The 26,070-nt window shown below is 56.4% G+C and overlaps 1 protein-coding gene across 1 annotated transcript in view; it reads left to right on the forward strand.

The window, feature by feature from the left end:
- The window catches only part of LOC140411222 (MAM domain-containing glycosylphosphatidylinositol anchor protein 1-like), an 875,194-nt gene that overhangs the window by 696,404 nt on the left and 152,720 nt on the right, over positions 1-26,070 (forward strand). Inside the window, exons 12-13 of the mRNA XM_072500330.1 lie at positions 16,307-16,330; positions 19,659-19,814. Coding sequence (XP_072356431.1) covers positions 16,307-16,330; positions 19,659-19,814 — 180 coding nt within the window. The remainder of the gene's footprint in view (positions 1-16,306; positions 16,331-19,658; positions 19,815-26,070) is intronic.

Consider the following 26,070-nt stretch of genomic DNA (forward strand, 5'->3'; position numbering starts at 1 on the left):
CAATGACTCACGAGAGACGGATAGAGATGCAGTCGATGAGGCTTTATTAAGCGTGACTTGTTCCCCGCAGTTCAGTAGCAGACTGGCCTGCGGGGGAGAACTCCTGGTTCTTATACTCCACCTTCAGGGCGGAGCTAGAGATCAACAGCCAACCAGGACCCGGGATCTGTCAGCCAATGACATCACGGCTTCACAGTCCCACATGACCCCTAATGCATACTACCACATTCACCCCTTGTTAAAAATGAACCCGGCGGGGTGGTGCTTCGTATGGTGGTAAGGGTTTACAAGGCTGGTCCTGGGAGGAAAACTTTTGCATGTCATCACAGCATGTACAGAGGTTTTTTTTTTTTGTTTTGAACTATTTACAGTAAAAGGGGGAAAAGGAAAGAGTTCTAGTTAAAGTTCGCAACATTGTAGTGTTACATCGATGCCACGAGTCGGTCGGGCGGTCTGGTCGTCCGTGTCGATCGCCTCGGCCCCGGCGGTGGTGCTTGTTCCCGTGTTGTCATCTCCGGGAGCCTTACGGTTTCTGCTTCAGCTTCACTTCTGGTCGGACCTGGGAGGAGGACCGATCCTCCCGGGAAGGGGGCGCTCGCGGGGTGCGCCGGTGGCAGGGAGGGGGTGATTGGTGTCGGTGGGGTGTGCGTGTTGCCGGCGGGCGCCTGATCTCGCAGGGAGACCGTGTCCTGTCGGCCGTCGGGGTACTCCACGTAAGCGTACTGCGGGTTCGCGTGGAGGAGGCGAACCCTCTCGACCAACGGGTCCGACTTGTGCGCCCGCACGTGCTTTCGGAGCAAGATGGGTCCTGGGACCGCCAGCCAGGTCGGCAGCGACGTTCCAGAGGAGGACTTCCTGGGGAAGACAAGGAGGCGCTCATGAGGCGTTTGATTAGTGCTAGTACACAGTAGCGACCGGATGGAGTGGAGAGCGTCCGGGAGGACCTCCTGCCACCGTGAAACTGGGAGGTCCCTGGACCGTAGGGCCAGTAGGACGGTCTTCCAGACCGTGCCGTTCTCCCTCTCTACTTGCCCGTTCCCCCGGGGGTTGTAGCTGGTCGTCCTGCTCGAGGCTATACCGTTGCTGAGCAGGAACTGGCGCAGCTCGTCACTCATAAAGGAGGACCCCCTGTCGCTGTGGACGTATGCGGGGCAACCGAACAGTGTGAATATGGTGTTAAGGGCTTTAATGACTGTGGCCGCGGTCATGTCGGGGCAGGGGATGGCGAAGGGGAAACGGGAGTACTCGTCCACCACATTCAGGAAGTATGTGTTGCGGTCGGTGGAGGGGAGGGGCCCTTTGAAATCCAAACTGAGGCGTTCAAAGGGGCGGGAAGCCTTGATCAGGTGCGCTCTATCCGGCCTGAAAAAGTGCGGTTTGCACTCTGCGCAGATGTGGCAGTTCCTTGTGACTGTACGGACCTCCTCCACGGAGTAGGGGAGGTTGCGGGACTTTATAAAATGGTAGAACCGAGTGACCCCCGGGTGGCAGAGGTCCTCGTGGAGGGCTTGGAGGCGGTTAATTTGTGCGTTGGCACATGTGCCGCGGGATAGGGCATCGGACGGCTCGTTCTGCTTTCCGGGACGGTACATGATCTCATAGTTGAAGGTGGAGAGCTCGATCCTCCACCTTAAGATCTTGTCGTTCTTAATTTTGCCCCGCTGTGCATTATCGAATATGAAGGCTACCGACCGTTGGTCCGTGAGGAGAGTGAATCTCCTGCCGGCCAGGTAATGCCTCCAATGTCGCACAGCTTCCACTATGGCTTGGGCTTCCTTTTCCACTGAGGAGAGGCGGATTTCTGAAGCGTGGAGGGTCCGGGAGAAAAAGGCCACGGGTCTGCCCGCTTGGTTAAGGGTGGCCGCTAGAGCTACGTCGGAGGCGTCGCTCTCGACCTGGAAGGGGAGGGACTCGTCGATGGCGCGCATCGTGGCCTTTGCGATATCCGCTTTGATGCGGCTGAAGGCTTGGCAAGCCTCTGTCGACAGAGGGAAGGTCGTGGTCTGTATTAGGGGGCGGGCCTTGTCTGCGTACTGGGGGACCCACTGGGCGTAATATGAAAAGAACCCCAGGCAGCGTTTTAGGGCTTTTGAGCAGTGGGGGAGGGGAAATTCCATGAGGGGGCGCATGCGTTCGGGGTCGGGGCCTATTATCCCATTGCGCACTACGTAGCCCAAGATGGCTAGCCGGCTTGTGCTAAACACGCACTTGTCCTCGTTGTACGTGAGGTTCAAGGCTTTAGCGGCCTGGAGGAATTTTTGGAGGTTGGCGTCGTGGTCCTGCTGATCGTGGCCGCAGATACGGGATACGCAGATACGAGATACGCAGATACGTTGTCGAGATACGGGAACGTGGCCCGTAACCCGTGTTGATCAACCATTCGGTCCATCTCCCGTTGGAAGACCGAGACCCCGTTTGTGACGCCAAATGGGACCCTTAGGAAGTGGTACAATCGCCCGTCTGCCTCGAAGGCTGTGTACTTGCGGTCACTTGGGCGGATGGGGAGCTGATGGTAGGCGGACTTGAGGTCCACGGTGGAGAAGACCTTATATTGGGCAATCCGATTGACCATGTCGGATATGCGGGGGAGAGGGTACGCATCTAGTTGTGTGTACCTGTTGATGGTCTGGCTATAGTCAATGACCATCCTTTGCTTCTCCCCTGTCTTTACTACTACCACCTGCGCTCTCCAGGGACTGTTGCTGGCCTGGATTATGCCTTCCATAAGCAACCGCTGGACTTCGGACCTGATAAACGTCCGGTCCTGGGCGCTGTACCGTCTGCTCCTAGTGGCGACGGGTTTGCAATCCGGGGTGAGGTTTGCAAACAAGGATGGGGGCTCAACCTTGAGGGTTGCGAGGCCGCAGATAGTGAGTGGGGGTATTGGGCCGCCGAATTGGAAGGTTATGCTCTGCAGATTGCACTGGAAGTCTAATCCCAGTAATGTGGGCGCGCAGAGTTGGGGAAGGACGTAGAGCCTATAGTTTTTAAACTCCCTCCCTTGCACCGTTAGGGTCACTATGCAGAAGCCTTTGATCTGTACGGAGTGGGATCCTGCAGCTAGGGAAATCTTTTGCGCACTGGGACGGATGGTCAAAAAACAGCGTCTTACCGCGTCGGGGTGGATAAAGCTCTCCGTGCTCCCGGAGTCGATCAGGCATGGTGTCTCGTGCCCGTTTATCAGCACCGTTGTTGTCGTCGTCTGGAGCGTCCAGGGCCGTGCTTGATCCAGCGTCATTGAGGCCAGACGTGATCGTAGTGCTTGAGCGTCTTCCTCGAACCCCGTGGAGCCATCGACACTGGGGTCCGTTGTTGCCGTCCAAGATGGCAGGGGGGTTGGAGAACCTCGTCCCTGAAGTGTGGCCTCCCACAGCAGCTGGCGAAATGGCTGCGAGCTGAAGGCCACGCATATTTATAACCCGGCTCCTGGGCGGAGCTAGCATGCAGGGGCCCAGGTGAAACTGTAGTGCAGGTCCTACCCCTAATATCAGAACACAGTGGTTTACCAGCGTTAGCGGGCCCCTCCCAGGCGATTCTCCGGCCCGCGATGGGCCGAAGTCCCGCTGCTGGAATGCCTGTCCCGCCGGCGTGGATTAAACCACCTCTCTTACTGGGGGGACCAGGCGGTGCGGGTGGGCTCCGGGGTCCTGGGGGGGGCGCGGGGCGATCGGGGTCCACCGATCCGCGGGCGGGCCTGTGCCGTGAGCGTGCTCTTTTCCTTCCGCCTTTGCCACGGTCTCCACCATGGCGGAGGCGGAAGAGACTCCCTCCACTGCGCATGCGCAGGGATGCCGTGAGCGGCCGCTGACGCTCCCGCGCATGCGCCGCCCGGCAATGTCATTTCCGCGCCAGCTGGCGGGGCACCAAAGGCCTTTCCCGCCAGCTGGTGGGACAGAAATCAGTCCGGCGCCGACCTAGCCCCTCAACGTGAGGGCTCGGCCGCTCAAGATGAGGAGGATTCCGCACCTTTGGGGCGGCGCGGTGCCGGACTGATTTGCGCCGTTTTTGGCGCCGGTCGGCGGACATCGCGACGATTGCGGAGAATTTCGACCCAGATACTAATAAAGCCTCAGTTTGAATTCAACTTCGTCTCCAGTCAAATTGATCGTGCCTCAATTTATTAGTATCTGATTCAGAAGATGGACCTCCGGATGAAACCAGATCGCCTGCAGCTGGATCCACACGCAAGCGACGCCAGAAAGGACTTCCAGCACTGGCGAGCTTGTTTTGAAGCGTATATCAACGCGGCGTTCCAGGACCCCAACTCAACGCCCGCCTCACTACCCGATGATCAACCCTGGCTCGCATCCATGGCAATCGACCAGTCCCGACCACACACTCTGACCAACGCATCCACCAGCGTGAAAGTCAACGGCCATGTGACCTCCTGCCTACTGGACTCCGGGGGCACCGAGACCTTTGTACACCCGAATACGGTAAGGCGCTGCTCCCTTATGGTACACCCTACCAATCAAAGTATCTCCCTGGCCTCCGGAACCCATCGCGTAGCGATCCGTGGGTACTGCATGGTCACGCTCACAGTCCAAGGCGTAGAGTTCCACGGTTTTCGCCTCTACGTCCTCCCTAACCTCTGCGCTGCACTTATCCTCGGCCTGGACTTCCAGTGCAACCTCCAGAGCCTGACCCTTAAATTCGGCGGACCCTTACCACCCCCCCACTGTGTGCGGCCTCGCGACCCGAAAGATCGATCCTCCTTCCCTCTTTGCCAATCTAACTCCAGATTGCAAACCCGTCGCCACCAGGAGCAGACGGTACAGCACCCAGGATAAGGCCTGGGTGTCCGAGGTCCAGCGGTTGCTTCAGGAGGAAGTCATCGAGGCAGTAACAGCCCCTGGAGAGCTCAAGTGGTAGTGAAGTCTGGGGAGAACAACCGAATGGTCGTGGACTACAGCCAGACCATCAACAGGTACACGCAGCTCGACGCGTACCCCCTCCCACGCATATCTGACATGGTTAACCAGATTGCACAGTACCGGGTCTTCTCGATGGTGGACCTGAAATCCACTTACCACCAGCTCCCCATCCGCAAATCGGACCGGCCATACACCGCCTTCGAGGCTGACGGCCGCTATATCACTTCCTTAGGGTCCCCTTCAGCGTCACCAATGGGGTTTCGGTCTTCCAAAGGGAGATGGACCGAATGGTCGACCGGTACGGCTTGCGGGCCACGTTCCCGTACCTAGACAATGTGACCATCTGCGGCCAAGATCAGCAGGATCACGACGCCAACCTCGCTAAATTTCTCTGCACCGTCACTCTCCTCAACCTCACGTATAACAAGGAGAAGTGTGTGTTCCGTACAAACCGCTTAGCCATCCTTGGCTACATGGTCCAGAACGGAGTCTGGGGCCCGATCCCGACCGCATGCACCCCCTCATGGAGCTTCCCCTCCCCCACTGCCCCAAGGCCCTCAAACGCTGCTGGGTTTCTTCTCATATTACGCTCAGTGGGTCCCAAACTATGCGGACAAGGCCCGCCCACTCATACAGTCCACTCATTTCCCCCTGACGGCCGAGGCCCAACAGGCCTTCGCCCGGATCAGAGCTGATATTGCCAAAGCTGGAATGCACGCTGTAGACGAAACACTTCCTTTCCAAGTAGAAAGCGACGCATCGGACGTCGCCCTTGCTGCCACCCTCAACCAGGCAGGCAGGCCCGTGGCATTCTTTTCCCGCACCCTTCATGCTTCCGAAATTCGGCACTGCTCCGTTGAAAAGGAGGCCCAGGCTATCGTGGAGGCTGTGCGACATTGGAGGCATTCCCTGGCCGGCAGGAGATTCACTCTCCTCACTGACCAACGGTCGGTTGCCTTCATGTTCAACACACAGTGGGGCAAGATCAAAAATGATAAAATCTTGCGGTGGAGAATCGAGTTCTTCACCTATAATCACAAGATTAATTATCGCCCCGGTAAACTCAACGAGCCCCCAGACGCCCTCTCCCGAGGTACATGTGCCAGCGCACAGGTAGACCGACTCCGGACCCTGCACGACAGCCTTTGTCACCCAGGGGTCACTCGGTTGTACCACTTTATTAAGGCACAAAATTTGCCCTACTCTGTCGAGGAAGTAAGGACAATCACCAGGGACTGCCAGGTCTGTGCGGAGTGCAAACCGCACTTCTACTGGCTGGACCGCACGCACCTGGTGAAGGCCTCCCGCCCCTTTGAACTCCTCAGCCTGGATTTCAAAGGCCCCCTCCCCTCCTCCGATCGACACACGTATTTTGTCAGTGTGATCGATGAATACTCCCGGTTTCCCTTCGCCAGCCCATGCCCCGACATGACGTCTGCCACCGTCATTAAAGCCCTTAATTCTATCTTCACTCTGTTCGGTTTCCTCGCCTACATCCACAGTGACAGGGGATCCTCATTCATGAGTGATGAGCTACGTCAGTTCCTGCTCAGCAGGGGTATCGCCTCCAGCAGAACGACCAGCTACAACCCCCGGGGAAACGGGCAGGTAGAAAGGGAGAACGGGACGGTCTGGAGGGCCGTCCAGCTGGCCCCACGGTACAGAAATCTCCCGGCCTCCCGCTGACAGGAGGTCCTCCCTGATGCACGACATTCCATTCGCTCATTACTCTGCACTGCCACTAACAGTACATCGCATGAACGTCTTTTTGCCTTCCCCAGGAAGTCCACATCCGGGGTGTCGCTCCCAACCTGGCTCACAGCTCCGGGAACCGTGCTTCTCCATAAACATGTGCGGCTCCACAAGGCAGATCCGTTGGTGGAAAGGGTGCTCCACGCAAACCCACAGTACGCCTACGTGGCGTTCCCCGACGGCCGCCAGGATACCGTCTCCCTCAGGGACCTGGCTCCAGCAGGCTCCACCCCACACCATCCCCATCGCCACCCTCCCTCCCCCGCCGCCCCCATCACCCCTCCAGGACTGTCCGTCCTCCCCCTGCGCACACCCGTTGATGAAGAGGATTTCGGCACGCTCCCGGAGTCAACTTTGACCACGACAGCACCAACATCGCCGGCTCCACTGCGTCGATCCCCGACGACGATCAAGGCGCTGGACCGGCTGAAGCTCTGACCGGCCCGCCGGATGACCAGAGACATTTTTTTTCTGCTCTGTCAATATTAAAAATTGCGAATTGTATATAGTTATCCACCACCCCCACCGGACTCAATTTTAACCGGGGGTGAATGTGGTAAACCACTGTGTTCTGATATTAGGGGTAGAAACTGCACTGCAGGTTCACCTGGGCCCCTGCATGCTGGCTCCGCCCAGGAGGCGGGGTATAAATATGCGTGGCCTCCAGCTCGCAGCCATTTCGTCAGCTGCTGTGGGAGGCCACACATCTGATACTAATAAAGCCTCAGTTTAGATTCAACTTCGTCTCCAGTCAAATTGATCGTGCCTCACTGGGCAGCATGGGTGAGTCGAAACCAACGTGTCCCCCCCCCCCCCACTCCCCCGATACATCTCTCCCCCCCACAGGAGCATCTACCACCCTCCTCCTTCAACACCCCTAGGATGGTGTGTTGCCTCCCTGGTGCCAGGGTCAAGGATGTCTCTGATCGAACACAGGACATCCTGAAGGATTGTCCCGCTCTCCGGTGGGCACGGCCGAGACTCTGCGGAGATTGTCCCGCTCTCCGGTGGGCACGGCCGAGACTCTGCGGAGATTGTCCCGCTCTCCGGTGGGCACGGCCGAGGGGCTGCGGAGATTGTCCCGCTCTCCGGTGGGCACGGCCGAGACTCTGCGGAGATTGTCCCGCTCTCCGCTGGGCACGGCCGAGACTCTGCGGAGATTGTCCCGCTCTCCGGTGGGCACGGCCGAGACGCTGCGGAGATTGTCCCGCTCTCCGGTGGGCACGGCCGAGGGGCTGCGGAGATTGTCCCGCTCTCCGGTGGGCACGGCCGAGACGCTGCGGAGATTGTCCCGCTCTCCGGTGGGCACGGCCGAGACTCTGCGGAGATTGTCCCGCTCTCCGGTGGGCACGGCCGAGACTCTGCGGAGATTGTCCCGCTCTCCGGTGGGCACGGCCGAGGCTCTGCGGAGATTGTCCCGCTTTCCGGTGGGCACGGCCGAGACTCTGCGGAGATTGTCCCGCTCTCCGGTGGGCACGGCCGAGACTCTGCGGAGATTGTCCCGCTCTCCGGTGGGCACGGCCGAGACTCTGCGGAGATTGTCCCGCTCTCCGGTGGGCACGGCCGAGGGGCTGCGGAGATTGTCCCGCTCTCCGGTGGGCACGGCCGAGACTCTGCGGAGATTGTCCCGCTCTCCGGTGGGCACGGCCGAGGGGCTGCGGAGATTGTCCCGCTCTCCGGTGGGCGCGGCCGAGGGGCTGCGGAGATTGTCCCGCTCTCCGGTGGGCACGGCCGAGACTCTGCGGAGATTGTCCCGCTCTCCGGTGGGCATAGCCGAGACTCTGCGGAGATTGTCCCGCTCTCCGGTGGGCACGGCCGAGACTCTGCGGAGATTGTCCCGCTCTCCGGTGGGCACGGCCGAGACTCTGCGGAGATTGTCCCGCTCTCCGATGGGCACGGCCGAGACTCTGCGGAGATTGTCCCGCTCTCCGGTGGGCACGGCCGAGACTCTGCGGAGATTGTCCCGCTCTCCGGTGGGCACGGCCGAGGGGCTGCGGAGATTGTCCCGCTCTCCGGTGGGCGCGGCCGAGGGGCTGCGGAGATTGTCCCGCTCTCCGGTGGGCACGGCCGAGACTCTGCGGAGATTGTCCCGCTCTCCGGTGGGCACGGCCGAGACTCTGCGGAGATTGTCCCGCTCTCCGGTGGGCACGGCCGAGACTCTGCGGAGATTGTCCCGCTCTCCGGTGGGCACGGCCGAGGGGCTGCGGAGATTGTCCCGCTCTCCGGTGGGCACGGCCGAGACTCTGCGGAGATTGTCCCGCTCTCCGGTGGGCACGGCCGAGACTCTGCGGAGATTGTCCCGCTCTCCGGTGGGCACGGCCGAGGGGCTGCGGAGATTGTCCCGCTCTCCGGTGGGCACGGCCGTGACGCTGCGGAGATTGTCCCGCTCTCCGGTGGGCACGGCCATGACTCTGCGGAGATTGTCCCGCTCTCCGGTGGGCACGGCCGAGACTCTGCGGAGATTGTCCCGCTCTCCGGTGGGCACGGCCGAGACTCTGCGGAGATTGTCCCGCTCTCCGGTGGGCACGGCCGAGACTCTGCGGAGATTGTCCCGCTCTCCGGTGGGCACGGCCGAGACTCTGCGGAGATTGTCCCGCTCTCCGGTGGGCACGGCCGAGGGGCTGCAGGGCGTGGCCCAGTCTCTGAGGAGCATCACCGAGGGCGTCAACACGATGGTGCAGACCGTGGGGAGCCGGCAGGTCTGGCAGAGCCAGATGATGCACGGGCAGCCGGGGCTCGAACCAGCTGCCCCTCCGTCCCAAGGTGAACCCTGGGGCCCAATGGGCACCGACCGGGAGAAGGGGGTGCTGAGTGGCCACTCGGACCCGCCCCATGGGGCAGCGATGGTGGCCACCAGCTCCCCTGAGTTCCAGGCCTCTGATGAGGCCGTGTGTCAGCGCGCGGGACAAGGTGGCACAGCTGAGCACGTGTTGCCAATAAGTGAACCAGCGCCCTCCGGTCTCAGAGCCCCCACAGGACGTCCGCCAGGGGCATCGAAGGCCACGGGACGAGGCAAGCAGCTGGCTGCCTCCACCTCACCTAGACATAGTGCTAGAGTTAGGAGGGCCAAGCACGTCGAGGATCACGGAGGGCACCGGGGGAGGGGGGGGGGGTAGATAATGGGTGAGGGGGGCGAATGGTACATCACACTTTCACCGCAATGCGGGCCGACCTCTGGACCCTTGGCCCACCTCTCCAGGCACCCCCCCCCCCCCCGTGACACCCCCCCACCCTCCGGCCATGGCCATGTCCCGGAAGCTGTGTCCCGCCCCCCTGGGTGTTGGGATGTTGGCCGCTGCGTGTGTGATGTTGTCTCTCGCAGTGTTCAGGGTGCGACTCCCGCAGGCTACATGGCCCACCCGCAGGGATCCACTTGGGATGTGTGAGGTGCTCCACAATTGTCAATCCCCCATCAGCCTCCAGCCGCACGGCCAGTAGGGGTGGGAGGGGGGGTTGGGGGGGGTGGGGAGTGGGAGGGGGTGTTGGGGGGGTGGGGAGTGGGAGGGGGTGGGGGGAGGGGGGGTGGGGAGGGAGTGGGAGGGGGGGGTGGGGGTTGGGAGGGGGGTGGGGGTGAGTGGGAGGGGGTGTTGGGGGGGAGTGGGAGGGGGTGTGGGGGTGGGGGTGGGGGGTGGGGGTGGGAGGTGGGGTTGGGGTGGGGTGGGTACAAAAAAGAATTAGGTACTCTAAATTCATTGTAAATAAAATCTTTCCAGAGAATCAGAGAGTGAGACAGACGGACAGACAGACAGAGAGAGAGGGAGACAGATAGACAGAGTGAGGGAGACAGACAGAGAGAGAGGCAGACAGACGGACAGACAGATAGACAGAGAGAGGGAGACAGACAGAGAGAGAGGGAGATGGACAGACAGAGAGAGAGAGAGAGAGAGGCAGACAGAGAGAGAGGGAGGCAGATGGACAGACAGATAGACAGAGAGATGGAGACGGACAGACAGAGAGAGAGAGAGAGAGGGAGACAGAGAGGGAGACAGACAGAGAGAGAGGGAGACAGACAGAGAGAGAGGGAGACGGACAGACAGAGAGAGAGAGAGAGGCAGACAGACAGAGAGAGAGGGAGGCAGATGGACAGACAGATAGACAGAGAGATGGAGACGGACAGACAGAGAGAGAGAGAGAGAGGGAGACAGAGAGGGAGACAGACAGAGAGAGAGGGAGACAGACAGAGAGAGAGGGAGACGGACAGACAGAGAGAGAGAGAGAGAGGCAGACAGACAGAGAGAGAGGGAGACAGACAGACAGAGAGAGAGAAGGAGATAGACAGAGAGAGAGAGGGAGACAGACGGACAGACAGAGAGAGAGATGCAGACAGAGACAGAGAGAGAGGAGGTAGACAGAGAGTGAGGGAGACAGACAGATAGACAGAGAGATGGAGACAGAGAGAGAGAGAGGGAGAGGGAGATGGACAGATAGACAGAGAGGCAGACTGACAGAGAGAGAGGGAGACAGACAGAGAGAGAGGGAGATGGACAGAGAGAGAGGGAGACAGACGGACAGAGAGAGAGGGAGACAGACGGACAGACAGAGAGAGAGAGAGGCAGACAGACAGAGAGAGAGGCAGACAGACAGAGAGAGAGGGAGACAGACAGAGAGAGAGGGAGACAGACGGACAGACAGAGAGAGAGAGAGGCAGATGGACAGAGAGAGAGGGAGACAGACAGAGAGAGAGGGAGACAGACAGACAGGGAGAGAGGGAGATAGACAGATAGGGAGACAGACAGAGAGAGAGGGAGACAGACGGACAGACAGAGAGAGAGAGAGAGAGAGGCAGACAGACAGAGAGAGAGAGAGAGAGAGGCAGACAGACAGAGAGAGAGGGAGATAGACAGACAGAGAGAGAGAGAGAGAGGCAGACGGACAGAGAGAGAGGGAGATGGACAGAGAGAGAGGCAGACAGACAGAGAGAGAGGGAGACAGACAGAGAGAGAGGCAGACAGACAGAGAGAGAGGGAGATGGACAGAGAGTGAGGGAGACAGACAGACAGACAGACAGAGAGAGAGAGAGGGAGACGGACAGACAGAGAGTGAGGGAGACAGAGAGAGAGAGAGAGAAAGGCAGACGGACAGAGAGAGAGGCAGACAGAGAGAGAGAGAGAGAGGCAGACGGACAGAGAGAGAGGCAGACAGACAGAGAGAGAGGGAGATGGACAGAGAGAGAGGCAGACAGACAGAGAGAGAGGGAGATGGACAGAGAGTGAGGGAGACAGACGGACAGACAGAGAGAGAGAGAGGGAGACGGACAGACAGAGAGTGAGGGAGACAGACGGACAGACAGATAGACAGAGAGAGAGGGAGACAGACAGAGAGAGAGGGAGACGGACAGACAGAGAGAGAGAGAGAGAGAGAGGCAGACAGACAGAGAGAGAGGGAGACAGACAGAGAGAGAGAGAGGGAGACAGACAGACAGAGAGAGAGAAGGAGATAGACAGAGAGAGAGAGGGAGACAGACGGACTGACAGAGAGAGAGAGGCAGACAGACAGAGAGAGAGAGAGGGGGAGATGGACAGACAGAGAGAGAGGCAGACTGACAGAGAGAGAGGGAGACGGACAGAGAGAGAGGGAGATGGACAGAGAGAGAGGGAGACAGACAGAGAGAGAGGGAGACAGAGAGAGAGAGAGGCAGACAGACAGAGAGAGAGGGAGATGGACAGACAGAGAGAGGCAGAAGGACAGAGAGAGAGGGAGACGGACAGAGAGAGAGGGAGATGGACAGAGAGAGAGGGAGACAGACAGAGAGAGAGGGAGACAGAGAGAGAGAGAGGCAGACAGACAGAGAGAGAGGGAGATGGACAGAGAGAGAGAGAGAGAGAGAGGCAGAAGGACAGAGAGAGTGGGCGATGGACAGAGAGTGAGGGAGACAGACGGACAGACAGAGAGAGAGAGAGAGGCAGACAGACAGAGAGAGAGGGAGACAGAGAGAGAGAGAGGGAGACAGACAGAGAGAGAGGGAGACAGAGAGAGACAGACAGACAGAGAGAGAGGGAGACAGACAGAGAGAGAGGGAGACAGACAGAGAGTGAGGGAGACAGACAGACAGACAGAGAGAGAGAGAGAGAGAGAGAGGCAGACAGACAGAGAGAGAGAGAGAGGGAGACAGACAGAGAGAGAGGGAGACAGACGGACAGACAGAGAGAGAGAGAGAGAGGGAGACAGACAGAGAGAGAGAGAGGGTCAGAGACAGGGAGACGGACAGAGAGAGAGGGAGGGGCAGAGGGCACAATCGAATGCCCCAGACGGAGCTTGCCGCGACAGCCGGGCTGATGATCGCTGGGAGAACGCTCCCTCGCCACACCTCGCAAGAACCAATCTTGCGAGCGGTTGCGATGTACGTCCCGGCCACATTGGGCGGGGTCTAGCCAGGGGCTGGGAGGCCCTCAGCTGCATGCCGTTTGGGCAGCGTGATACCCCTGGCACTGCTGGTATCATCTGGCTCGCCCTGGCATCGCCAAGCTGGCGTTTTGTGCATGCATGAGATCAGGCCAGGGTTGAGCAGTGGGGGAGCCGGGCCCCTCCCTCCCATAGTACATTTGGGCTACGGGAGGTCACACCCTTTAAAAAGGCGGGAGGTCACACCCTTTAAAACACTGTACTAAACGGGCCTGTGTGTGGCCCCACGTCCCCCTATTCAGGCCCCTCGTTCAAAACAAGTGCTGTGAATCGCCATGTGTTTACCTGGCAAGTGCCGTGCGGCTAAAAGCCCTCTCTCACAACATTGGTTCCTTTTGGGAGAATCGTGATCAGAGAGAGAAGTCACAGAGCTCTCCCTCCCTCACACTCTGTCTCTCCCTGTCTCTGTCTGTCCCTCTCTCTGTGTCCCTCTATCTGTCTCTTTGTCCCCCTCTCTGTCTCTCTCTCCCTCTCTGTCTCTCTCTCTTCCTCTCTCTCTCTGTCTCACTCTCTCCCGCTTTCACGTCTCTCGGTCATTCTCTCTATCTCTCTGTCCCAGTCTGCCTCTGTCTCTCTTGCTCTCAGTCTCTTTTGTAAGGGCCACGAAGAATCCAGCACGAGTTTTTAGGATACAAAATAATAACGTTTATTTACTATAACAATATAGACATAACAGTAGCAGTAACTTCCCTTGCTACCTTCTCCTTCCTGCTGGTTCCTGAACTGGCCAGCTTATTTATACTAGGAGTTTCTCCGCCCCCCTCATTGGGGAAGTTCATACTCCCACAGGATTGTGGGATAGTCATTAGTCCCCAGCCAATGGTAAGTAGGCAGATTATAACATCCCTCCCCCCAAAGTCCAAGGAATCCACCGAAGACCCTGGTGAAGGAGGGCGTCGGACTCGTTTGGCCGCAGGCCGGACACCATTTGCACGCGGCGCTGGACCAGGCGGCGTGTAACGAGACGGAGACCGATGCTTCCGTGATGAACGGCGCGGTTGTACATCCACGGCCCGTGGGCCCGAGGATTCCCCCTCTGATGCATCCTGTGTCTCCATCTCGGAGTCAGAGTCTGCTGCCTCCGTCATGTCAGCGTCTCTATCTCCATTCGGTTCCGTCACGACCTGCGCAGGCTTCGAGTGAGGCGCCAGTGGAAGATTGTGAGGACTACCTTCCCTTGTCTCTGGTCTCTGCGGCTGTAGAAATAAGCTCCGGGGGCGGGGAATCTTTTGAGGGGCTGATCTTCTGGACCGGACTTGGTCTACGTGTTTGCGCTGGAGACGACCCTGGGTTTGCACTTGGTAAGATATAGGGCCCGTTTGGCGAAAGATTACACCAGGAACCCATTGGGCACCACCAGCAAAATTCCGAACGAACACTGGGTCACCGGGCGCAAACTGCCGAATCGGACGATGCCGAGACAATCCCATCCTCGTCGCCAGTTTTGTAAGGGCCACGAAGAATCCAGCACGAGTTTTTAGGATACAAAATAATAACGTTTATTTACTATAACAATATAGACATAACAGTAGCAGTAACTTCCCTTGCTACCTTCTTCTTCCTGCTGGTTCCTGAACTGGCCAGCTTATTTATACTAGGAGTTTCTCCGCCCCCCTCATTGGGGAAGTTCATACTCCCACAGGATTGTGGGATAGTCATTAGTCCCCAGCCAATCGTAAGTAGGCAGGTTATAACAGTCTCTCTCCCTCTCTCTCTGTCACTACCTCTCTCTCTCTCTTTGTCTCTCCCTCTCTCCATGTCTCCCTCTCTGTCTCTCTCTCTCTGATTCTCTCTCTGATTGTCTCTCTCTCTCTGATTCTCTCTCTCGCTGATTCTCTCTCTGTGTCTCTCTCTCCTTGTCTCCCTCTTTCCATGTCCCTCTCTCCATGTCTCTCTCACTGTCGCTGATTCTCTCTCTCTTTGTCACTCCCTCTCTCTCTCTTTGTATCTCCCTCTCTCCATGTCTCCCTCTCTGTCTGTGTCTCTCTCTGATTCTCTCTCTCTCTCTGATTCTCTCGCTGATTCTCTCTCTCTGTCTCTCTCTCTTTGTGTCTCCCTCTCTCTCTGTCTGTCTCTTTCTCTCGCTTATTCTCTCTGTCCTTCTCTTTGTCTCTCTCCCTCTCTCCATGTCTCCCTCTCTGTCTGTCTGTCTCTCTCGGATTCTCTCTGATTCTCTCTCTCTCTCTGATTCTCTCTCTCTCTGATTCTCTCTCTCTCGCTGATTCTCTCTCTCTCTGATTCTCTCTCTGTGATTCTCTCTCTCTCTCTCTGATTGTCTCTCATTCTGATTCTCTCTCTCTCTGATTCTCTCTCTCTCTCTGATTCTCTCTCTGTGATTCTCTCTCTCTCTGATTCTCTCTCTCTGTTCTCTCCCTCTCTCTGATTCTCTCTCTCTGTTCTCTCCCTCTCTCTGATTCTCTCTCTCTCTGATTCTCTCTCTCTCTCTGTGATTCTCTCTCTCTCTCTGATTCTCTCGCTCTGTTTCTCTCTCTCTCTCTGATTCTCTCTCTCTCTGATTCTCTCTCTCTCTCTGATTCTCTCTCTCTCTCCGATTCTCTCTCTGTGATTCTCTCTCTCTCTCTGATTCTCTCTCTCCCTCTGATTCTCTCTCTCTCTCTGTCTCTCCCTCTCTCCATGTCTCCCTCTCTCTCTGTCTGTCTGTCTCTCTCGCTGATTCTCTCTCTCTGTCCTTCTCTTTGTCTCTCTCTCTCTCCCTCTCTCCCCGTCCCTCTCTCTCTGTCTGTCTGTCTCTCTCGCTGATTCTCTCGCTCTGTCCTTCTCTTTGTCTCTCTGTCTCTCCCTCTCTCCCCGTCCCTCTCTCTCTGTCTGTCTGTCTCTCTCGCTGATTCTCTCTCTCTGTCCTTCTCTTTGTCTCTCTCTCTCTCCCTCTCTCCCCGTCCCTCTCTCTCTGTCTGTCTGTCTCTCTCGCTGATTCTCTCTCTCTGTCCTTCTCTTTGTCTCTCTGTCTCTCCCTCTCTCCCCGTCCCTCTCTCTCTGTCTGTCTGTCTCTCTCGCTGATTCTCTCTCTCTGTCCTTCTCTTTGTCTCTCTCTCTCTCCCTCTCTCCCCGTCCCTCTCTCTCTGTCTGTCTGTCTCTCTCGCTGATTCTCTCTCTCTGTCCTTCTCTTTGTCTCTCTGTCTCTCCCTCTCTCCCCGTCCCTCTCTCTCTGTCTCTCTGTTTCTGTGCTATTCTTCATTGTTTGGGATTGAGATGTTGGGTTAGTGGTCCGAATGTATCGTATTTCTGAATGTTATTGATATTTGTCTCTGTCTTTCCAGCTGCTTCATATCCTGCTCCATCAGGTAAGGATATTCTCGAACCAGCGACATGGCCTGTTCGCCTCCCGACAAGACCCCAGCTTTAGCTATGATAGCAGCCGACAACCCCAACAATTTCTTATTTCTAAAACTCTGAGCAAAGGACCCTTCAGCTCCAGGATGGCTCTGACCAATGGGTATCGTTAATGTGAAAACAAACTTTAATTTAAACACAGAATTAACCACATTAACATCACAGAAATAGCTTTACAATTATCAGTTAAACGTTCTTAAAGACAAGGAATAACTTTAACTCACCATCTACACCTGCCACAGATTCAAATTAAGCAACCCAATGCAGTTCAAATGCCACTTATAAATAAAGTTAACAAAACAAGTTTATTTGCTAATCTGTCCAGACCCTCTTCAGAATCAACCTGAAAATCTTTCTAACTTGTTAAACTCTTCTGCTCAACTTAACAACAATTGGCAAAAGTACAAACTACAGAGAGACCTGGCTCCTCCAATTAATTACATCTTCTGTATCCAAATTCAGTCGGTCACTCTCTCGGTCACTGTCTCGGTCACTCAGGCAGTCACTCTCTCGGTCACTCTCTCGGTCACTCTCTCGGCCACTGTCTCAGCAACTCAGTCGGTCACTCTCTCGGTCACTCAGTCGGTTACTCAGTCGGTCACTCTCTCGGTCACTGTCTCGGTCACTCAGGCGGTCACTCTCTCGGTCACTCAGTCGGTTACTCAGTCGGCCAGTCTCTCGGTCACTCTCTCGGTCACTCTCTCGGTCACTCTCTCGGTCACTCTCTCGGTCACTCTCTCGGTCACTCAGTCGGTCACTCTCAGGGTTACTCACTCGGTCACTCAGTCGGTCACTCTCTCGGTCACTCAGTCGGTTACTCAGTCGGTCACTCTCTCGGTCATTCAGTCGGTCACTCTCTCGGTCACTCTCTCGGTCACTCCCTCGGTCACTCTCTCGGTCACTCTCTCGGTCACTCCCTCGGTCACTCTCTCGGTCACTCTCTCGGTCACTCTCTCGGTCACTCTCTCGGTCACTCAGTCGGTCACTCTCTCAGTCACTCTCTCGGTCTCTCTCTCGGTCACTCAGTCGGTCACTCAGTCAGTCACTCAGTCGGTCACTCAGTCGGTCACTCTCTCAGTCACTCTCTCGGTCTCTCTCTCGGTCACTCAGTCGGTCACTCTCTCGGTCTCTCTCTCGGTCACTCTCTCGGTCACTCCCTCGGTCACTCAGTCGGTCACTCTCTCGGTACTCCCTCAGTCACTCTCTCGGTCACTCTCTCGGTCACTCTCTCGGTCACCCTCCTGGTCACTCAGGCGGTCACTCTCTTGGTCACTCTCTCGGTCACTCTCTCGGTCTCTCTCTCGGTCTCTCTCTCGGTCACTCTCGGTCACTCAGTCGGTCACTCTCTCGGTCACTCTCTCGGTCTCTCTCTCGGTCTCTCTCTCGGTCTCTCTCTCGGTCACTCTCTCGCTCACTCTCTCGCTCACTCTCTCGGTCACTCTCTCGCTCACTCTCTCGGTCACTCTCTCGGTCACTCTCTCGGTCACTCTCTCGGTCACTCTCTCGGTCTCTCTCTCAGTCACTCTCTCTCTCGGTCACTCTCTCGCTCACTCTCTCGGTCACTCTCTCGGTCACTCTCTCGGTCACTCAGTCGGTCACTCTCTCGGTCACTCTCTCGGTCATTCAGTCGGTCACTCTCTCGGTCACTCTCTCGGTCACTCTCTCGGTCACTCAGTCGGTCACTCAGTCGGTCACTCACTCGGTCACTCAGTCGGTCACTCTCTCGGTCACTCAGTCAGTCACTCAGTCGGTCACTCTCTCGGTCACTTAGTTGGTCACTCTCTCGGTCACTCTCTCGGTCTCTCTCTCAGTCACTCTCTCTCTCGGTCTCTCTCTCTCTCGGTCACTCTCTCGGTCACTCTCTCGGTCACTCTCCCGGTCACTCTCCCGGTCACACAGTCGGTCACTCAGGCGGTCACTCAGTCGGTCACTCAGTCGGTCACTCTCTCGGTCTCTTTCTCGGTCACTCAGTCGGTCACTCTCTCGGTCACTCTCTCGGTCACTCTCTCGGTCACTCTCTCGGTCTCTCTCTCGGTCACTCTCTCGGTCACTCTCTCGGTCACTCTCTCGGTCACTCTCTCGGTCTCTCTCTCGGTCTCTCTCTCGGTCACTCTCTCGGTCACTCTCTCGGTCACTCTCTCGGTCACTCTCTCGGTCACTCCCGGTCACTCTCTCGGTCACTCTCTCGGTCACTCTCTCGGTCACACTCTCGGTCACTCTCTCGGTCTCTCTCCCGGTCACACAGTCGGTCACTCAGGCGGTCACTCAGTCGGTCACTCAGTCGGTCACTCTCTCGGTCACTCTCTCGGTCACTCTCTCGGTCACTCTCCTGGTCACACAGTCGGTCACTCAGGCAGTCACTCAGTCGGTCACTCTCTCAGTCACTCTCTCTCTCGGTCTCTCTCTCTCTCGGTCACTTCTCAGTCTCGCTCTCGGTCTCTCTCTCTCTCGGTCACTCTCTCGGTCACTCTCTCGGTCACTCTCTCGGTCACTCTCTCGGTCACACTCTCGGTCACTCTCTCGGTCTCTCTCCCGGTCACACAGTCGGTCACTCAGGCGGTCACTCAGTCGGTCACTCAGTCGGTCACTCTCTCGGTCACTCTCTCGGTCACTCTCCTGGTCACACAGTCGGTCACTCAGGCAGTCACTCAGTCGGTCACTCTCTCAGTCACTCTCTCTCTCGGTCTCTCTCTCTCTCGGTCACTTCTCAGTCTCTCTCTCGGTCTCTCTCTCTCTCGGTCACTCCCGGTCACTCTCTCGGTCACTCTCTCGGTCACTCTCTCGGTCACTCTCTCGGTCACTCTCTCGGTCTCTCTCTCTGTCACTCTCGGTCACTCAGTCGGTCACTCTCTCGGTCACTCTCTCGGTCACTCTCTCGGTCACTCTCTCGGTCACTCTCTCGGTCTCTCTCTCGGTCACTCTCTCGGTCACTATCTCGGTCACTCAGTCGGTCACTCAGTCGGTCACTCTCTCGGTCACTCAGTTGGTCACTCTCTCGGTCACTCTCTTGGTCTCTCTCTCAGTCACTCTCTCTCTCGGTCTCTCTCTCTCTCGGTCACGCTCTCGGTCACTCTCTCGGTCACTCTCTCGGTCTCTCTCTTGGTCACACTCTCGGTCACTCTCTCGGTCACTCTCCTGGTCACACAGTCGGTCACTCAGGCGGTCACTCAGTCGGTCACTCTCTCGGTCACTTCTCAGTCTCTCTCTTGGTCTCTTTCTCTCTCGGTCACTCTCTCGGTCACTCTCTCGGTCACTCTCTCGGTCACTCTGTTTTTCCAGGTGATCTAATCTGTGGATTTGAGGATGAGCAAATCTGTGGTTTCACTCAGGACTCGAGCGACAGTTTTGATTGGACGAGGGAGAATAATGTGACTCAGAATCCGAAAAACACACCCAACACGGGCCCTCGATTCGATAACAGCGGCAAGCGTACAGGTGGGGACGTGACCGCACAGCAGAACGTATCCATCGGAGGGTGACAGTGATGTGGGAGTGACTGTGCTGTGTGTGTGACTGTGATGTGCATGTGACTGTGATGTGGGTGACACTGTGATGTGTGTGTGACTGTGATGTGCGTGTGACTGTGATGTGGGTGACACTGTGATGTGGGTGTGACTGTGATGTGGGTGACACTGTGATGTGGGTGTGACTGTGATGTGGGTGTGACTGTGATGTGGGTGACACTGTGATGTGGGTGTGACTGTGATGTGGGTGTGACTGTGATGTGGGTGTGACTGTGATGTGGGTGTGACTGTGATGTGCGTGTGACTGTGATGTGGGTGACACTGTGATGTGTGTGTGACTGTGATGTGGGTGTGACTGTGACGTGGGTGTGACTATGATGTGGGTGTGACTGTGATGTGGGAGTGACTGTGATGTGGGTGACACTGTGATGCGGGTGTGACTGTGATGTATGTGTGACTGTGATGTGGGCGTTACTGTGATGTGGGTGTGACTATGACGTGGGTGTGACTGTGACGTGGGTGCGACTGTGATGTGGGTGCGACTGATGTGGGTGACACTGTGATGTGGGTGTGACTGTGATGTGGGTGTGATTGTGATGTGGGTGTGACTGTGATGTGGGTGACACTGTGACGTGGGTGTGAATGTGACATGGGTGTGACTCTGACGTGGGTGTGACTGTGATGTGGGTGTGACTGTGATGTGGGTGTGACTGTGATGTGGGTGACACTGTGATGAGGGTGTGACTGTGATGTGGGTGACACTGTGATGTGGGTGTGACTGTGATGTGGGTGTGACTGTGATGTGCGTGTGACTGTGCTGTGGGTGACACTGTGATGTGGGTGTGACTGTGATGTGGGTGTGACTGTGATGTGGGTGTGACTGTGATGTGGGTGTGACTGTGATGTGCGTGTGACTGTGATGTGGGTGACACTGTGATGTGTGTGTGACTGTGATGTGGGTGTGACTGTGATGTGGGTGTGACAGTGACGTGGGTGTGACTGTGATGTGGGTGTGACTGTGATGTGGGTGTGACTGTGATGTGGGTGACACTGTGATGTGGGTGTGACTGTGATGTGGGTGTGACTGTGATGAGGGTGTGACTGTGATGTGGGTGACACTGTGATGTGGCTGTGACTGTGATGTGGGTGTGACTGTGATGTGGGTGTGACTGTAATGTGGGTGACAATGTGATGTGGGTGACACTGTGATGTGGGTGTGACAGTGATGTGGGTGTGACTGTGATGTGGGTGTGACTGTGATGTGGGTGTGACTGTGATGTGGGTGTGACTGTGATGAGGGTGTGACTGTGATGTGGGTGACACTGTGATGTGGGTGTGACTGTGATGTGGGGGTGACTGTGATGTGGGTGTGACTGTGATGTGGGTGTGACTGTGACGTTGGTGTGACTGTGACGTGGGTGTGACTGTGATGTGGGTGTGACTGTGATGTGGGTGTGACTGTGATGTGGGTGACACTGTGATGTGGGTGACACTGTGATGTGGGTGTGACTGTGACGCGGGTGTGACTGTGACGTGGGTGACACTGTGATGTGGGTGTGACTGTGATGTGGGTGTGACTGTGACGTGGGTGTGACTGTGATGTGGGTGACACTGTGATGTGGGAGTGACTGTGATGTGGGTGTGACTGTGATGTGGGTGAAACTGTGATGTGGGTGACACTGTGATGTGGGTGTGACTGTGACGTGGGTGTGACTGTGACGTGGGTGACACTGTGATGTGGGTGTGACTGTGACATGGGTGACACTGATGTGGGTGTGACTGTGATGTAGGTGCGACTGATGTGGGTGACACTGTGATGTGGGTGTGACTGTGATGTGGGTGACACTGTGATGTGGGTGACACTGTGATGTGGGTGTGACTGTGATGTGGGTGTGACTATGATGTGGGTGACACTGTGATGTGGGTGACACTGTGATGTGGGTGTGACTGTGATGTGGGTGTGACTGTGACGTGGGTGTGACTGTGACGTTGGTGTGACTGTGATGTTGGTGTGACTGTGATGTGGGTGTGACTGTGATGTGGGTGACACTGTGATGTGGGTGACACTGTGATGTGGGTGTGACTGTGATTTGGGTGTGACTGTGACGTGGGTGTGACTGTGATGTGGGTGACACTGTGATGTGGGTGTGACTGTGATGTGGGTGTGACTGTGATGTGGGTGAGACTGTGATGTGGGTGTGACTGTGATGTGGGTGTGACTGTGACGTGGGTGTGACTGTGATGTGGGTGCGACTGATGTGGGTGACACTGTGATGTGGGTGTGACTGTGATGTGGGTGTGACAGTGATGTGGGTGACACTGTGATGAGGGTGTGACTGTGATGTGGGTGACACTGTGATGTGGGTGTGACTGGGATGTGTGTGTGACTGTGATGTGCGTGTGACTGTGCTGTGGGTGACACTGTGATGTGGGTGTGACTGTGATGTGGGTGTGACTGTGATGTGGGTGTGACTGTGATGTGGGTGTGACTGTGATGTGTGTGACACTGTGATGTGGGTGACACTGTGATGTGGGTGTGACAGTGATGTGGGTGTGACTGTGATGTGGGTGTGACTGTGATGTGGGTGACACTGTGATGTGGGTGTGACTGTGATGTGGGTGTGACTGTGATGAGGGTGTGACTGTGATGTGGGTGACACTGTGATGTGGGTGTGACTGTGATATGGGGGTGACTGTGATGTGGGTGTGACTGTGATGTGGGTGTGACTGTGACGTTGGTGTGACTGTGACGTGGGTGTGACTGTGACGTGGGTGTGACTGTGATGTGGGTGTGACTGTGATGTGGGTGACACTGTGATGTGGGTGACACTGTGATGTGGGTGTGACTGTGACGCGGGTGTGACTGTGACATGGGTGACACTGTGATGTGGGTGTGACTGTGATGTGGGTGTGACTGTGACGTGGGTGTGACTGTGATGTGGGTGACACTGTGATGTGGGTGTGATTGTGATGTGGGTGTGACTGTGATGTGGGTGACACTGTGATGTGGGTGTGACTGTGATGTGGGTGACACTGTGATGTGGGTGTGACTGTGACGTGGGTGTGACTGTGACGTGGGTGACACTGTGATGTGGGTGTGACTGTGACGTGGGTGTGACTGTGATGTGGGTGTGACTGTGATGTGGGTGACACTGTGATGTGGGTGTGACTGTGACGTGGGTGAAACTGTGATGTGGGTGTGACTGTGATGTGGGTGTGACTGTGATGCGGGTGTGACTGTGATATGGGTGTGACTGTGATGTGGGTGTGACTGTGGTGTGGGTGACACTGTGATGAGGGTGTGACTGTGATGTGGGTGTGACTGTGATGTGGGTGTGACTGTGATGTGGGTGTGACTGTGACGTGGGTGTGACTGTGACCTGGGGGTGACTGTGACGTGGGTGTGACTGTGACGTGGGTGTGACTGTGACGTGGGTGTGACTGTGATGTGGGTGAGACTGTGATGTGGGTGACACTGATGTGGGTGACACTGTGATGTGGGTGTGACTGTGATGTGGGTGTGACTGTGATGTGGGTGTGACTGTGATGTGGGTGTGACTGTGACGTGGGTGTGACTGTGACCTGGGGGTGACTGTGACGTGGGTGTGACTGTGATGTGGGTGACACTGTGATGTGGGTGACACTGATGTGGGTGACACTGTGATGTGGGTGTGACTGTGATGTCGGTGTGACTGTGATGTGGGTGTGACTGTGATGTGGGTGACACTGTGATGTGGGTGACACTGATGTGGGTAACACTGTGATGTGGGTGACACTGTGATGTGGGTGACACTGTGATGTGGGTGACACTGATGTGGGTGACACTGTGATGTGGGTGTGACTGTGATGTCGGTGTGACTGTGACGTGGGTGTGACTGTGATGTGGGTGACACTGTGATGTGGGTGACACTGATGTGGGTGACACTGTGATGTGGGTGAAACTGTGATGTGGGTGACACTGATGTGGGTGACACTGTGATGTGGGTGTGACTGTGATGTGGGTGTGACTGTGATGTGGGTGTGACTGTGATGTGGGTGTGACTGTGATGTGGGTGACACTGATGTGGGTGAAACTGTGATGTGGGTGTGACTGTGATGTCGGTGTGAATGTGACGTGGGTGTGACTGTGATGTGGGTGACACTGTGATGTGGGTGACACTGATGTGGGTGACACGGTGATGTGGGTGTGACTGTGACGTAGGTGTGACTGTGACGTGGGTGTGACTGTGATGTGGGTGACACTGTGATGTGGGTGACACTGATGTGGGTGACACTGTGATGTGGGTGAAACTGTGATGTGGGTGACACTGATGTGGGTGACACTGTGATGTGGGTGACACTGTGATGTGGGTGTGACTGTGATGTGGGTGTGACTGTGATGTGGGTGTGACTGTGATGTGGGTGTGACTGTGATGTGGGTGACACTGTGATGTGAGTGTGACTGTGATGTGGGTGTGACTGTGATGTGGGTGTGACTGGGATGTGGGTGTGACTGTGATGTGGGTGTGACTGTGATGTGGGTGACACTGTGATGTGGGTGTGACTGTGATGTGGGTGTGACTGTGATGTGGGTGTGACTGTGATGTGGGTGACACTGTGATGTGGGTGTGACTGTGATGTGGCTGTGACTGAGATGTGGGTGTGACTGTGATGTGGGTGTGACTGGCATGTGGGTGTGACTGTCCTGTGGGTGTGACTGTGACGTGGGTGTGACTGTGACGTTGGTGTGACTGTGATGTTGGTGTGACTGTGATGTGGGTGTCACTGTGATGTGGGTGACACTGTGATGTGGGTGACACTGTGATGTGGGTGTGACTGTGATTTGGGTGTGACTGTGACGTGGGTGTGACTGTGATGTGGGTGACACTGTGATGTGGGTGTGACTGTGATGTGGGTGTGACTGTGATGTGGGTGAGACTGTGATGTAGGTGTGACTGTGATGTGGGTGTGACTGTGACGTGGGTGTGACTGTGATGTGGGTGCGACTGATGTGGGTGACACTGTGATGTGGGTGTGACTGTGATATGGGTGTGACAGTGATGTGGGTGACACTGTGATGAGGGTGTGACTGTGATGTGGGTGACACTGTGATGTGGGTGTGACTGTGATGTGTGTGTGACTGTGATGTGTGTGTGACTGTGCTGTGGGTGACACTGTGATTTGGGTGTGACTGTGATGTGGGTGTGACTGTGATGTGGGTGTGACTGTGATGTGGGTGTGACTGTGATGTGGGTGTGACTGTGATGTGGGTGTGACTGTGATGTGGGTGACACTGTGATGTGGGTGACACTGTGATGTGGGTGTGACAGTGATGTGGGTGTGACTGTGATGTGGGTGTGACTGTGATGTGGGTGACACTGTGATGTGGGTGTGACTGTGATGTGGGTGTGACTGTGATGAGGGTGTGACTGTGATGTGGGTGACACTGTGATGTGGGTGTGACTGTGATGTGGGGGTGACTGTGATGTGGTTGTGACTGTGATGTGGGTGTGACTGTGACGTTGGTGTGACTGTGACGTGGGTGTGACTGTGACGTGGGTGTGACTGTGATGTGGGTGTGACTGTGATGTGGGTGACACTGTGATGTGGGTGACACTGTGATGTGGGTGTGACTGTGACGCGGGTGTGACTGTGACGTGGGTGACACTGTGATGTGGGTGTGACTGTGATGTGGGTGTGACTGTGACGTGGGTGTGACTGTGATGTGGGTGACACTGTGATGTGGGTGTGATTGTGATGTGGGTGTGACTGTGATGTGGGTGACACTGTGATGTGGGTGTGACTGTGATGTGGGTGACACTGTGATGTGGGTGTGACTGTGATGTGGGTGACACTGTGATGTGGGTGTGACTGTGATGTGGGTGTGACTGTGACGTGGGTGACACTGTGATGTGGGTGTGACTGTGACGTGGGTGTGACTGTGATGTGGGTGTGACTGTGATGTGGGTGACACTGTGATGTGGGTGTGACTGTGACGTGGGTGAAACTGTGATGTGGGTGTGACTGTGATGTGGGTGTGACTGTGATTCGGGTGTGACTGTGATGTGGGTGTGACTGTGATGTGGGTGTGACTGTGGTGTGGGTGACACTGTGATGAGGGTGTGACTGTGATGTGGGTGTGACTGTGATGTGGGTGTGACTGTGATGTGGGTGTGACTGTGACGTGGGTGTGACTGTGACCTGGGGGTGACTGTGACGTGGGTGTGACTGTGACGTGGGTGTGACTG

This window comes from Scyliorhinus torazame, chromosome 4, assembly GCF_047496885.1.
Source record: "Scyliorhinus torazame isolate Kashiwa2021f chromosome 4, sScyTor2.1, whole genome shotgun sequence".
Taxonomy (NCBI): domain Eukaryota; kingdom Metazoa; phylum Chordata; class Chondrichthyes; order Carcharhiniformes; family Scyliorhinidae; genus Scyliorhinus; species Scyliorhinus torazame.